This window comes from Prionailurus viverrinus, chromosome C1, assembly GCF_022837055.1.
Source record: "Prionailurus viverrinus isolate Anna chromosome C1, UM_Priviv_1.0, whole genome shotgun sequence".
In the NCBI taxonomy this organism is placed as follows: Eukaryota; Metazoa; Chordata; class Mammalia; order Carnivora; family Felidae; genus Prionailurus; species Prionailurus viverrinus.
In genome coordinates, this window is record NC_062568.1 from 173262921 (window position 1) to 173277570 (window position 14650).

At 36.0% G+C, this 14650-nt stretch overlaps 1 protein-coding gene across 3 annotated transcripts in view; it reads left to right on the plus strand.

Annotated features, from left to right (window-relative positions):
• Window positions 1-14650, plus strand: part of EPS15 (epidermal growth factor receptor pathway substrate 15) — a 152582-nt gene that overhangs the window by 97020 nt on the left and 40912 nt on the right. For all 3 annotated transcript variants that reach the window (XM_047872025.1, XM_047872027.1, XM_047872026.1), the window contains exons 14-18: window positions 4195-4356; window positions 4768-4965; window positions 11257-11460; window positions 13273-13389; window positions 13617-13707. In XM_047872025.1, the coding sequence (XP_047727981.1) occupies window positions 4195-4356; window positions 4768-4965; window positions 11257-11460; window positions 13273-13389; window positions 13617-13707 (772 nt within the window). The remainder of the gene's footprint in view (window positions 1-4194; window positions 4357-4767; window positions 4966-11256; window positions 11461-13272; window positions 13390-13616; window positions 13708-14650) is intronic.

The following is a 14650-nucleotide window of genomic DNA, read 5'->3' on the forward strand; positions in this document are numbered from 1 at the left end:
ATATTTTTATACTGGTGTGAAACCACCAGAGGTATATGATACTTAAACTGCAAACTTGACATTTTTGGATTATGAAAGTAATATTGGTCCATAATTTATAAAATATAGAAAAATATAAAAAAAAAACTCTACAATTTCAGCAAGAGAGAGACATTGTTAACATTTTGCTGTATTTTTAATGAATATACATAAATGGTTTTATATTTATTTGTGATACTGTACATGCCTTTGTATTTAGCTTTTAAAAATTAACATTAGGTCCTAGACATTTTCTTACATTACATGACCCTTTTAAGGTAAATTTTGTTTTTAATTAGATTCATAATAAAAGTAGAGACATCAAAATTATATCTATTTATAACATCTAGGTATTATTAGAGATGGAGTCCAAGATTTGGTGTGGGTGGGGGGTGAGGGGGGAGGCAGGAGGTTGAGAGAGGTTGGGAAGTTAGAGTGTTTGAGGATGGGAATAGGTAACAGATATTTTTTCCTTTTCCCACCCCTGAACATTTTTAATTAAGGGGAAAAAGAAAAAAGATTTTTCCACAGGATTCTTAAAAAATGCTTTTTAGGCCAGCATATCATTATATATAAACTATATAATAATAACTTTATAACCAAAGTAAGGTATTTATGATGGATTATATTCTCAAACCAGTAAAATTACTTTAGAGCTGCAGGTGGCATTTAAAAAATATTTTATAATTGACTTATAAGAAATTTTCAATCCACTGTAGTTTTTCAAGTTACTGTGTTAAAGTGAAGCTGCCTTCCTGAAGAGTAAGCATATAGGGGCACCTGGGTGGCTCAGGTGGTTGAGCATCCCACTCTTACTTTTGACTCAGGTCATGATCTGACAGTTTGTGGGATTGAGCCCCATTTTGGCTCCAGGATGATCATGGAACCTGTTCGAGATTCTCCCATTCTCTCCCTCTGCCCCTCTCCCGAACTTGCGTACTCTCTCTCTCTTAAAAAAAATAATAGTACATAATATTATGTAAAAAAGCACAAATATAAATGCTTAAAAATGTAAGAAAGGTATATGCTACAGTAAAATGCTAAAGCAGTAAAGATTATTTCCATATACAGTAATGGAGATTTTAAATGTCAGATCAATCTTGGTCTATAGACTATAAAAATATTGAACCAGTACAGAAACTTAGGTGGTATTCTAACAAAAACCATTTATTAGGTCAGTTTGAGGCTACTATTAATATTTACTTATAGTTTAAATACAGGGTGAAGCTTTTCACAGCATGTTAAAAGAACATAAAATCCTTTCTTTCTATCAACCTCAGGCACATTTTCCAATAGTTTCTCCCAGGTACTAGAAACTTTGTGATAGTTACAAATCATTATTTAATTAATCATCTGGAATGTGCTAGCATTATACTAGATTGTGGAACCTCAAAGAAAGGTGAGACATTGGTTTTGTCCTTCAGCAGCTTATTATTTAGAGGTAACTATAATACAGTGTAGTAAGTGTGGTAATAGAGGTTAGGTACAAACTGCTGTAGGAACATAAGTAAAGGAAGCTCAAGGTGAGTCCGAGGAGATTAAATTTGACTGGGCTTTGAAGAATGAATAGTGTTTCCAGATAACCATGGTATGGAAGGGCGCTCAAGGAAGAAGAAATGGCTTAGGCAAAAGGCACAGGGACATTGAAGTATATTGTGTCTTGGAGAAAGAAGATGGTGTATTGAGGCTGGGGCACTGGTGAATATAAGAAAAGAGGGTAGTAGAAGAGAAAGGATAACGTGGGGCCCAGAATTAAAGGTTCTAATGTACCTTGCAGGCAGTTTTACTTTATCCCACAGATAAGAGGGAGCCATTATGTGTTTTATAGCAGAGTAACTAAAGAACTCTTCTTTTTTTTTTTTTTAAAATTTTTTTTTTGAACGTTTATTTATTTTTGGGACAGAGAGAGACAGAGCATGAACGGGGGAGGGGCAGAGAGAGAGGGAGACACAGAATCGGAAACAGGCTCCAGGCTCTGAGCCATCAGCCCAGAGCCCGACGCGGGGCTCGAACTCCGGGACCGTGAGATCGTGACCTGGCTGAAGTCGGACACTTAACCGACTGCGCCACCCAGGCGCCCCAAGAACTCTTCTTTACAATGAATTGTTTTCTTAAGAAAGTTGGACATTTGTAATAGGAAGAAACAAAGGCAGAAAAATAAAGCATGAGTCAAGGAAAGGACAATGAAAACTAGCATGTATTTATTGAGGGCCAATGCCAGGTGCATATCTAAAACAATATCTTCATTTTGAGTATGGTCAGTTAATAGTATAGGCAAGGTTAAAAATTTAGGCATGAAAAAATATTAGGCATTCTGGGAAATTAATGATAAAATACTAGTGGAGCTTACCATTACGAATCTATGATCACATAGACTCACGGAATTTACGCATGAGAAGAGTTTCATGATCATCTATTGTGTTGGCCCTTTTAAAGGAACTTTTTAAAGAAAGCAGCATGTAGTTGCACTTTTAGATTAATCAGTTGGTTGAGAAAATATAAGTAAAAATCAGTTATTAAAAGCATTGTTCAATGTTTTATTTAATCACCAAAGCATCTACATGTATTTAAGAAATAGTGGCGTACTTGTGAAAGTTTAATCTGTAGACACTGTGTATAGCTTAGTGATTAAGAGCTCAGACTCTAGAATCAGAACCTAGTTTGAATCCATCACCTGTTAACCGTAACTTTGGACAAGTACTTGCCCATCTGTGCCTCAGTTTTCTCATTTGTAAAATGTGATTAACAATAGTACCTACTTCATAGATCAGTCATATGGATTATAAATGAATTCATGTATGTAAGGAGCCTGGACCAATACCTAGCACATTATAAGGGCTATTGTAGACATCCTTGTTTTGTATAAGTTGTGTGTAATTCAGAACCTTCTAAGTTTTTCTTTTGTTGTTCTTAGATTCTTACTCTGATGAATGATTGTTGGGGTCTTTGAACGGTATGTTAGTAAAAAGATATCATTATTTTTAGGGGTGCATGAATGGTTCTCCATATCCAGAATAGACAAAGCTTTTAGAGATGGAAAGTAGATTGGTGGTTGCCTAGGGCTGGGGATATTGGGAAGGAAATAGAGAGTGACTTGCTAGTGGGTATGGGGTTTCTTTTTGGGGCAATGAAAATGTTCTAAAAGAAATTGTGATGGTTGCACAGCTCTGTAGAGGTACTAAAAACCATTGAATTGTACACTTTAAATGGGTGAGTTGTTCAGTATATTTATCTTAGTAAAGCTGTTCTAGAAAATGAATAAAATTATTGCTATATATGAAGGAGACTTAGGGAAGGGAGGTGGTTGTAATGGTACTGGCGATGCTTGATGAGGAAGGCCTCACTGAGAAGGTTATGGTTGAGCAAAGACTTGAAAGAGATGAGGGATTGAGCCATATGGATACCTGGGGGGAGAACTTTCTAGGAAGAAGGGGTAATCAGTGGAAGATCTTGAGAGGAACCTGTTGGAGGAGCAGCAGTGAGGCCTAGAGTGGCTGAGCAAGGGAGAGTGCAGTAGGAAACGAAGTTGAGATATATAGGGCACCGTGAGGACTTTTTATAGAAAGGGAGATGGGGAGTCAATGCAGAGTTTTGAGTAGAGGAGTGACTCATCTGACACAGGTTTTTAACAGTGGCTGATGTGGTGAAAATAAACTGTAGGTAGCCTGGGTGGAAGCAGGGAAACCAGTTAGAAGGCAGCAATCCAGGAGGAGATAATAGTGACCTGGACCAAGGTAGAGGGAAAAAAATGGTCAGTTTGAATATATTCTGAAGGAAGAAGCAGTAAGATTTGCTGACAGATGGAGATGAGATGTGAGAGAAAGAGAAGAGTCAAAGAAGATGCTGCTCTTTTTGGCCAGAGAAACTGAGGGGGAAGATTGAAGATAAAGCAGATTTTGGGGGTGGAAATGCCAGGAGTTCTGTTTTTGACATGTTCAAGAAGTTCATCGGACATCGAAGGACAGATTTGAGTAAGCAAATTGGATTTTAAAACCTGGAGTCTAGGGAAGAAATCCTCAAGTAAAGACCGTATTTAAAGCTAGGATTCCTCCAATCCACCAACATAATATGCTGAATAAGATGAGACTTTATTTTCCCTTAAGGTAATCTTTTAAAAATTGTTAACCTTCCCCTCTCTCCAAAGATAATAAATATGTTAATTTTCTTGTATTTCAGGATCTTCAAGATGAAGTTCAAAGGGAGAATACTAATCTGCAAAAATTACAGGCCCAGAAACAGCAAGTACAGGAACTCCTTGATGGACTGGATGAGCAGAAATCCCAGCTGGAGGAGCAACTGAAGGAAGTTAGAAAGAAATGCGCTGAGGAGGCCCAGCTGGTAAAGTGGCCATTTGCTGCTGTCTGTATCCATACCTTGGTTGCTTTTCCTGGTGTAAGATGGGAACATGCTTTGCTTATTATTGTTGTTGCTGTTGTTGTTAGGTGGCAATCTAATCAACAGTTGGGGCACATGAAGGAGTTGGAGCACTGTTCATCCGGAAATTACAGGCCCTCTTTAGGGGAAAGAAGGCCCTTAATGTACTACTTTTCTAAATTTTAGCTGGAAGTATGGTACCTATACCTTCAAGTTCCCTCTATTCATCCCCTAATTGCCCTTTTCTACCAAAAATATAAACTTCAAAAAACACCACAATAGTAAACTAAACAAATAAACATATTTGCATTATGGAACATTTTAATGACATCTGTTTTTTATCTCTCTTTCTTCTCATTCACTTCCATGTGATAGATCTCATCCCTGAAAGCTGAATTGACTAGTCAAGAATCACAGATCTCCACGTACGAGGAAGAGCTGGCCAAAGCTAGGGAGGAGCTGAGTCGCTTACAGCAAGAAACGGCAGAATTGGAGGAGAGTGTGGAGTCAGGGAAGGCTCAGCTCGGACCTCTTCAGCAGCACCTCCAAGATTCACAACAGGAAATCAGTTCAGTAAGTCTTTGTGACAGCGAGAAACATGCTTAAATGGGGCCTCACCATATCCTCTTAGTGAATAATACTTGTGTTCCTTTACCCTCTGCCTAGTTTATTATTCATTTTTCATTCATTTTGTACAAATAGGTTTCTAGTTGCCTGTCATAAATTAAGACTGTTATACATCGTGTATCTGATTATTATCATTGGAGTCCTGGTTAAGAGTATGGGTTTTGTGGTTACATGGTTTAGGTTTAAGTGCTGTCTCTGCCACTTAACTGTGTGAATTACCTTAGTATCAGATTCCTTATCTTTACAATTAGAAAATTAACAGTACTTCTACCTTTTAGGTCTGTTGTAAGGATTAAATGCAATGTAAAGGTTTAAATAACTGTGAGACATTTTAGCGTAGTGTTTGGTACATAAATGCTTGCTAACTGTTGCTTATTTTTGTAAATAACAAAATTTACAAAATTGGGATTCTGATCTTAAAACCAGTTTTGCTCATTTGGAGACCTTTATTTTTTTTATTAGAAAATTGTTCTTTGTATAGATAAACGTGCCATGTTGTGTGAGTCCAGAGTATAGACCTTTTGCTTTGTTTTTTTCTGGGCTTCCCTATGTGGAAAATAATATTTTGTACAATGGTAGTAAGATGGTTAGTTAGGAGCAGAGAGATCATGTAGCTCATTCCTTTCATTTTGAATTTGAACCAGCTAAAGCCAAGGAACATTAAGCAACTCACCTATGGTTACATAGCCTTTAAAAAGGAGCCACAGCCTAGAATCCAGATCTTCTAACATGTAGTCCAGTGTTCTCAGTTAATTATTATGTATAATGAAGCCCTACCCTTAATATATTTCCTTCCCCTCTCTTGTAGGTGAATACCTACTCACTCATCTTGCAAGACATAGCTTACTTCTTATTTCTTTATAGCATTTTCTGAACCCTGCCTTTATTGGACTCTACTTCTGTTACGGCATTCGTAACATTTTCCCCTAAATATTTGTTTCTGTGTCCGTCTCCCCAAGGAGACTGAGCTTTTTGGTCTAGAAACTTAACACATTTTTTTCTCTCATCATTTAGCGTAGTTCTTATCCCAGTATAGGTACTCAATATACAAGTAACCCAAAAGAATGCTATCCTAGTGAGACTGCTACCAACTGAATGAATATTCTTTAAAATAATTTTCTTCTTTGAGTTTTTTTTAAAATTGGTTTTTTGAGGTATAATTTACATACCATAAAATTCACAGCTTTTAAGGGTACATACAATTCAGTGATTTTCAGTAAATTTAGAATTGTTCAAACATCACAATCCAGTTTTAGAACATCTCTATCACTCCTAAGAGATCCCTTGTGCCCATCTGTGTGAGTCCCCACTTCTACCCCTAAGTAATTACTAATCTGCTTTCTATTTCTATAGATTTGCCTTTTTGAGCACTTCATGTAGATGAAATCAAACACTGTGCAGCCTTTTTCATGTGGTTTCCTTCACACGCATAATGTTTTTGAGGCTCATCTGTGTTGTAGCATGTATCAACATTTATTTCATTGTGTATTTATAAAGTATTTTGTTTATCTATTCACTGATTAATGGGCATTTGGATTCTTTCTGCTTGTTGGCTATTATGAATAATGCTGCTATGAACATTTGCATACAGTTCTTCATATGGACATGTGTTTTCCTTTCTCTTGGATATGGAATAGTTGGTTATATTGTGAAGTTCTGTTTAAATTTTTTTTTTAATTTTTTTTCTTTTTTTTTTTTTTTTTAACTTTAGGAGCACCTGGGTGGCTCAGTTGGTTAAGTGTCCGACTTTGGCTCAGGGCATGATCTCGCAGATCATAAGTTCGAGCCCCACATTGGGCTCTGTGCTGATGGCTCAGAGCCTGGAGCCTGCTTCAGATTCTGTGACTCCTTCTCTCTCTGTCCCTCCCCACTTGCGCTCTGTCTCTCTCAAAAACAAATAAACATTAAAAAAATTTTTTTTAAATTTTAAATTGCCAAACTGTTTTCCAAAGTCACTGTACCATTTCACATTCCCACTAGCAATATATGAGGGTTCCAGTTTCTCCACAATGTTAACAACACTTTATTGCCTACCTAACTGATTATAATTGTTCTAGTGTGTGTGAAGTGGTGTCCCATAGTTTCTAATTTGCATTTCTCTAATGACTAGTGATGTTAAGCATCTTTTCATGTGCTTATTAGCCATTCGTAAATCCTCTTGGATGAAATGTCTGTGTAAGTCTTTTGACCATTTTAAAAAATTGGATTGTCTATTATGAAATTACAAGCATTTAAAAAAATATATTTTGGATATAGGTTCTTTATCAGATATTTGATTGGTAAATAATTTCTCCCCATATCTTGCTTGTCTTTTCATTTTCTTTGAGGTTTTTGAAAGGATACTTTTTTCAAAGGAAGGAACATAAATGAGAAAAGCAGAAAGGACTCTGGATATTATAAATTATTACCGAGAAAATAAAAACAGTATTTATGAGCAAGGAAAATAATCTCAGCAAAATATTCTACCAAGTGTGCCAGAAGATATTTGGGATCTATGGAAGGAATTATATCCTTGCATCTGATCTCCAAACCTTAAAAACAAACATACCAGGGCACCTGTCTGGCGCAGTCAGTAGAGCATGGGACTCTTGATCTTGGAGTCATAAGTTCAAGCCCCATGTTGGGTGTAGAGTTTACTTAAAAATGAAAATAATTAAAAAATAAATAAAAAAGGAAAGAACAAACATAGCAATTTCTTACATTTGACTGAGTGACTTGTGTCTTTCCCACGAAGGGCAGTATTTTCCCATGGGTCTATAAAAATGAAAATCCAGTTGTAAATTTTCCTGAGGTTTTAATTGCCCTCTAAAGCCAGACAGCTTTTCTGGTAAAAGGAATAATTGAAGAAAAATGTTCTGATTTGCTGAATTTTCATCTTCTTACCTTGTATTTATGGTAAGAAAAAGCAAAGAACCTCTGGCTTTAAGTCTATGTATATTACTTACATGATATATACTATTTTAATCCATGTGTTTCTGGCATTCTGATAGAGCTTGTGTTAGTTGTGTGATTTTTTTTCTCCATATCCTCTAAGTTTATGCAGAGACTAAGGAAGAAGAGAGTTGCGTGAGAGAGCGAGACATGGGAAAGCCTAGTTTTGTTCAAGATTTTATTGTCTCAGAAGTAATTATAAGGAATAAATGTCCTACATAGAACTCTTTGATTGGCAAGTATTTCCACATACTGCTTCATCTATATGATGGGTATTTAAAGTTTGAAATTTTTTTTATTTATTCATTCATTCATTTATTTTTAAGTTTTTTATTTAAGTCACTTCTACACCCAACATGGGGCTCGAACTCACAACCCTGAGATCAAGAGTCACATGCTTTTCCAACTGAGCTAGTTAAGTACCCCAAGGTTTTAAATTTTAGACTGTAAAGGTGTAGTGGGTATTGAAATTTATTTAATGGTCATGATAAAATTCTTTTAAAAAATGAAATAAAGCAAGAGTGTCCTGAAGCGTTCAAAGCTTTTGAGTCTTTGGTGCTGCTAATCACTGAGGTGTTCATTATTTCAGACTCCATGAAGCCGACCCAACTTGACATCCACTGATAACTGGAAGGGAATAAATGTCATCTTATCGCTCCTCAAATGCTTGCAGCCTGATGTGTTAAAATAATTTTGTGAGCTTTAGGAGGTTCAGTCAGGAACAAGAAAAAAGTCAGAAATGGGAAAATATAGAGGAGATATTGGGCAGCTCTGAAGCAGATGGACAAGGGGAGAGCTGTGCCTCTGGTCCCCACGGAAAACATCTCCCTGGCCTGTATAGTCAGTGATTGTGCCCAACTCAGTGAGAAACACTGCCTTACCCATAAACATAAAATTGTTTTATCCAAGTAGCATAAAATTGTTTTATACATGCACATTTGTTCTCCTCATATACATTGCAAGTATTTAATGTATAAAAGATCAAATTAACTGTTGGTAGCAATGGAGCACTACACTATGTACATTTGTAAAAATAGAAAGTGAGAAGTCTGATAATTCTACTTCCTGGAGAAAAACAATGTTTGCAGTATGGTATCTTTTTAGAATTCTGTCTGCACATGGATGCACCTGTCTTTGTGTGCCTGTGCATTCATATATATACTTATACCGCTTGTTTTTGTTTAGAAAAAATAAAGACATACTTTGTATTTGAAAAAATGAATACAAATAAAAATGAAATAAGACAGAATAGGAAACATCAGGGTGCATTACATGGCATAAGGATAAGTACTTTCATGAAATTTTTTCACGATTGTATGTGTATGTATGTGTGTGTGCATGTGTGTAAATTATTTATATGGATCAGTGTATCTATATATATGTGTTTATGTACATGCATATTCAAATAAATACATATATATTTACTGGGTTAGGGTGTAAAATCTATTTCTTTCTATGGATTAAAGTAAAAAAATATTTATAAGCCACGACTCAATAGCACTAGGAATATACAAGGCATATGCTATGTGTTACAAATGTGTAGTATTTTGGATTGTTAGTTTAAATTCTCAATACAGTACAGTTTGGTAGATACATATGCTTACTGATAACCCACTGTTTAAATTTATAAACACAATACTTGTGTCCATTCAGTGAACATAAAAGCACTTACGGTATACATCATTGTGCTAGACGTTGGACATACAAAGTTGATGGCAAAAGTTGTGGTCCCTGCCCACAAAGAGATCAAGGTCTTTAACTTTTTAAATATGGAATGAATTAGTGGAAAAGAAATAGGAAAATTTAATTGGTATAATAGTGAGAAATGCAGTGTGCTAGGCACTTTATACTCAATGTCCACTGTTTACACAGACCTTTACATTTTACAGAGTTTTTTCAAAAATTTCTGCTTCACTTAATCATCTGTGGAGATAGTTCTTACTTTATGGGTTGAGAAATGGAAACTTGGAGACTAAACTTTGACTAAGAGAGTTGAAGGTGATAGAGCTTGATTGACATCTGTCTCCCAGTCCAAAATAGTGTTCCTTTCTCAGCTGATGACCCTGAAAAGACCTTTGGTAAATTACAGATTCCAAAATGAGCAACTTAAAAACCTTATGCAGAAAATAAGGTTAGGGGAATTGAGACTTGATTTATGAAATGCTAATAGGTAATTTTTATGATTCCTAAAACAAAACAAAACAACCACACAACATGCTAATAAATAAAGGGAATTCCAATGTAGCGTAAAAAATATATTTTATGAAAAATGGGCACTATTCAGTAAAATTCCATTCATTACTTCTTTTCACTAGAAACATATTTTTTTAATGTTTTTAATGTTTATTTATATCTGAAGGAGAGAGATACAGAGCATGAGTGGGGAGGGGCAGAAAGAGAGGGAGACACAGAATCTGAAGCAGGCTCCAGGCTCCAAGCTGTCAGCACAGAGCCCGATGCGGGGCTTGAACTCACAAACCATGAGAGCATGACCTAAGCCAAAGTTGGACACACAACTGTCTGAACCATCCAGGCACCCCAACTAGAAACATATTTTGATTCTGACCTCTCTTCAGTTTCTTTGAGATGTTTGTTAATTTATTTTTCTTTATTATAGTTGTTGGTATCAATAAGCATTTTTTTCCTGCTTCTGGTCCCAATCTTTTTCTTTCAATACTGAATATTACAGCTTATTGAATTCTGCCTCTGTGTCCCCCTATTGTCCCAGAAATATAAAGTCACTTGGATACTGATATCCACAATACTTTGTCCTTTATTTAACATGTTTAGAATAGCTTAGATTTAGAGACCATTCCTAGGACTCTAGCCCATTAATAAATAATGCCAGAGCATAGGACAGTAGTTCATTTTACCTTCGTCTTCACTCCTTTCCTTCCCAATAGGAGTGTAGATGGCGCCAAACCCTTGTGTGTTCTCCCTCAACTTCCTTTATTTCTCCCAAGCTTCATCACAAAATCTTCTCTTGCTCTCTTACTTTGCTATCTTTTTCCCAATACCGTGACATTTTCCCCAATTATACCTAAAGGACACCAAAATGCAGATATTTGAATCAAAATTCTTGAAACTTTCAAAAGATGCACAAAAGCAAATCCATATATACTGGAATTTCAGGAGAACTCTCTGGGATAGATTACTGAAATCTCTCTAAGTCATACTGCATCCCCAGAGGATTCTCCTTAATGGAAGCAAATTTATCTTTGACTCAGTCTAAGGGTATAGCTATTTTTCTGTTGTGAGTCTTTCTGGTAATAAATTCTGTTTTGTATTTCTACTTTGTGTTGACAGATGCAAATGAAACTGATGGAGATGAAAGAGCTGGAAAACCATAGTAATCAGTTAAATTGGTGCAGTAGCCCACACAGCATTCTTGTAAATGGTGCTACAGATTATTGCAGCCTCAGCACCAGCAGCAGTGAAACAGCTAACCTTAATGAGCATGCTGAAGGCCAAGGCAACCTGGAGTCTGAGCCCATACACCAGGAATCTCCAGTGAGTCTAATAGTTACATAACCTCCATAATCAACTTCAGAAGAAGAAAAGTTTTTGTTGACATCATACTTAATATAAATATGTGGCCTTGCCTCATCTAAGGACGGTTGAATTTTTTTTTTCCCTCTAAGAGGCAGACAGTAGGTATTGATTCAACAGTTCTAACAGTTTTAATTAGTGTAAAATATAATTTCAATCAATTAATTATAAAGTGTGTTTTCAAAACAGCTCTGTAGATAGCAACTGTATAAAACATTTTTTAAGTACTCTCACCCGATGCTGAAAGTAATTCTTTATTTCATAATGTTGAGGACATTTATTTACCAGCTGTTTAGAGAGCACCAGCTATGTGCAGCAGTGCTGCTGTATTATGTGTGAGAGCTGCAGACACAAAAGACTTTAGCCCTGCCTTTAAGTAGCATACAGTCTAGTAGTGTTACACTGTGTTAAAGGGCTGTGATAAAGGAAGCACAGGATATTTAGGAAGGACAGCTTGGAGGGGGCTCAAGATTTTGTAGAGAAAGGTATACAGGTGAGCTTCAGAGTAAGAAGGGTTAAGGAAGAAGGTGCTATGTTCATGGCAGAGAAAACAGCATTTGCATAGGTATGAGATGGGAGAAAACATGCCTCATAGGGTCACAAGAAGTTCTTGAAGGCCATCTTGTGATGGTGGGGAGAGTATTGATAGGAGATGAGGCTTTCTTATAGTGGCTACCTGCATTACCTTTTTCTTAAAATAGAGATGTCTGCACCCCATTCCAAACTTGCTGAACTAGAGTTTCTGGAATGGTGCCAGGTACATATATTTTTACAAAAAAATTCCACAAGTGATTGTGATGTGTACCTGGATAAAAATGACCACTTTTAGGTTACAAAGGGCTAGAGAGTAAGAAATTTGGATTCATCTTGAAGCATTGGGTGATTTATTTTATTGCACTGAGTAGCCACTGAAGAATTATAAGCAAGAAGTGACATGATTGTATTTACCTTTTAGAAAATGTAGAAAATGGATTCAGGAGTGGGACTGGACACAGATTTGTTAAGAAACTATCGGAATGGTCTGTATGATACTGTTTTAGCCTAAACTTAAGCAGTAATTGGAGGAATGATGATGAGAAGAATACAAGCTTGAGAAATATAAAAGATATAAAATTAACAAACTGATTTTTACTTAGGCATTGCAATCTTGGATTCATTATATAATATTCTTTTAAGTACAAAAGGCAGATTACTCGGTTATCCTTCAAAAACATAGGGTGATATGAAATGGAGATTTCTGCCACTTCTTAAGCCCTTTTATCTACTGGCCAAAATCCAGAAAGCAATGGGAAACCACTGAAGAAAGTTTAACCAGAAGGGTCATGATCAGACTCACATTTTAGATCTATTATTTTGGCTACTATAAGAAGGATTGATTGGAAGGGCACATATTGGAAGCAGGAAGTCATTTGGAAGGTTTTTAAGGTGAGCTGGAGACCAGAATGATGATACTATAAATGGATGATAGTGACAGTGAGGATGGAAAGGAATGGATTTGAGAAGAAGGTAGGGGGTTGACTCAGCAAGACTTGGAAGCTAGCTGGGGGATGACCGAAGGGAAGTAGTTAAGGATGACCTGAAGTTTTCTGGCCTGATTGACTTCGATACTTGATGATACCATTTTCCTAAGAAAGCTTTTAAGAGAAGAACTCATTTAATGAATATGTTCTGCTTGTCTTTTGTATTTTTTAGTATGTTTTGGTTATCCTTTGTTAGTTTCCTATGACAAGTAGAAAATACATTGTTAGTCCATGTAACATTAATATTTTGTAGGCAAGAAGTAGTCCTGAAATACTGCCTTCTGGTGTGACTGATGACAACGAAGCGGTGACTGCAGCTGTTAGTGAGAAAGTTTGTTCTGAATTTAATAGTGACAGACATTCAAAAGAGGTAAAAAATAATTTTATATGTAAGTGTTCTTTTACTGGTTTTTCTGGATGGGTTATATACTGTTTTAGGCTAAGGAAAGAAAAATGTGTTAAGTGAACTTTATGACTATAGAAATATTTGTTATATTACCTTTCATTGATTTTTCATAGCATGTTATTATATTTTAAAATGTTACATCTTAAAACTGGTTCCTAAAACAATATTTTTTAATTTAAAATTATTTTTAGGGAGATCCATTTAATGTAGAATCAAGTTCACTGCCTGATCCAGTTGCAGATACAAACTTGGATTTTTTCCAGTCTGATCCTTTTATTGGCAGTAAGTACTCTTATTTTTATATTATGGGTTTACCAGAAAAAAAGGCTTTTTAATATATAAACTGTATAAGAATTTCATATATAAATTGTATAAGAATTAGTTTTTAGAGCCTACTTACTACAACAAAAATAGAGGGGAGTAGAGATGTGATATGTTTGTACTTGCTGTATTTGTCCTCTTCAGGCAACTAACTCGTGGGACTAAGCCACTGATTATGTCTTACAAGCCTCTGATTAAGAGCATTTTTCTTCCTCAGAATAAGAATCAAAAGAAAGTCATATTATGGACCAGGAGAAGAGATTAGGTACTCTTAAGTCAACCAGCAATTTTTACTACTAAAGTGCCCACACCGTGCTTTTAAAACAGTGGAATCTATAGCAATTAGAAGCCTGATCCCTGCTCTTAAGGTGCCTAATGTGTTATTGAAGAAATAAATATGTTTAATAATTTAAAATACCTTATATTAATGTAAACTGTGTTATATACCACTGTGTCAAAGCTCTTTTTGCAATTTATTTCCAAATCAGTTTGTGAAACTGATAGGTCAGTTTACAACAGTTTTATTTTTATTATTACTTTTTAAGTTTATTTATTTATTTAGAGAGAGAGGGGCAAGGAGGGACAGAGAGGGGGAGAAAGGATCCCAAGCAGGCTCCCCACTGTAAGTGCAGAGCCCAACATGGGGTCCAATCCCACAAACCATGAGATCATGGCCTGAGCCAAAATCAAGTTGGACGCCCAACCGACTGAGCCACCCAGGCCCCCTAAGTTTTTATTTCAAATCCAATTAGTAAATATACAGTGTAATATTAGTTTCAGGTGTAGAATTTAGTGATTCATCACTTATGTACAACACCTGGTGCTCATCACAAGTACCCTCCTTAGTCCCCATCACCTATTTAACCTATCCCCCTGACTACCTCCCCTCTAGTAACCATCAGTT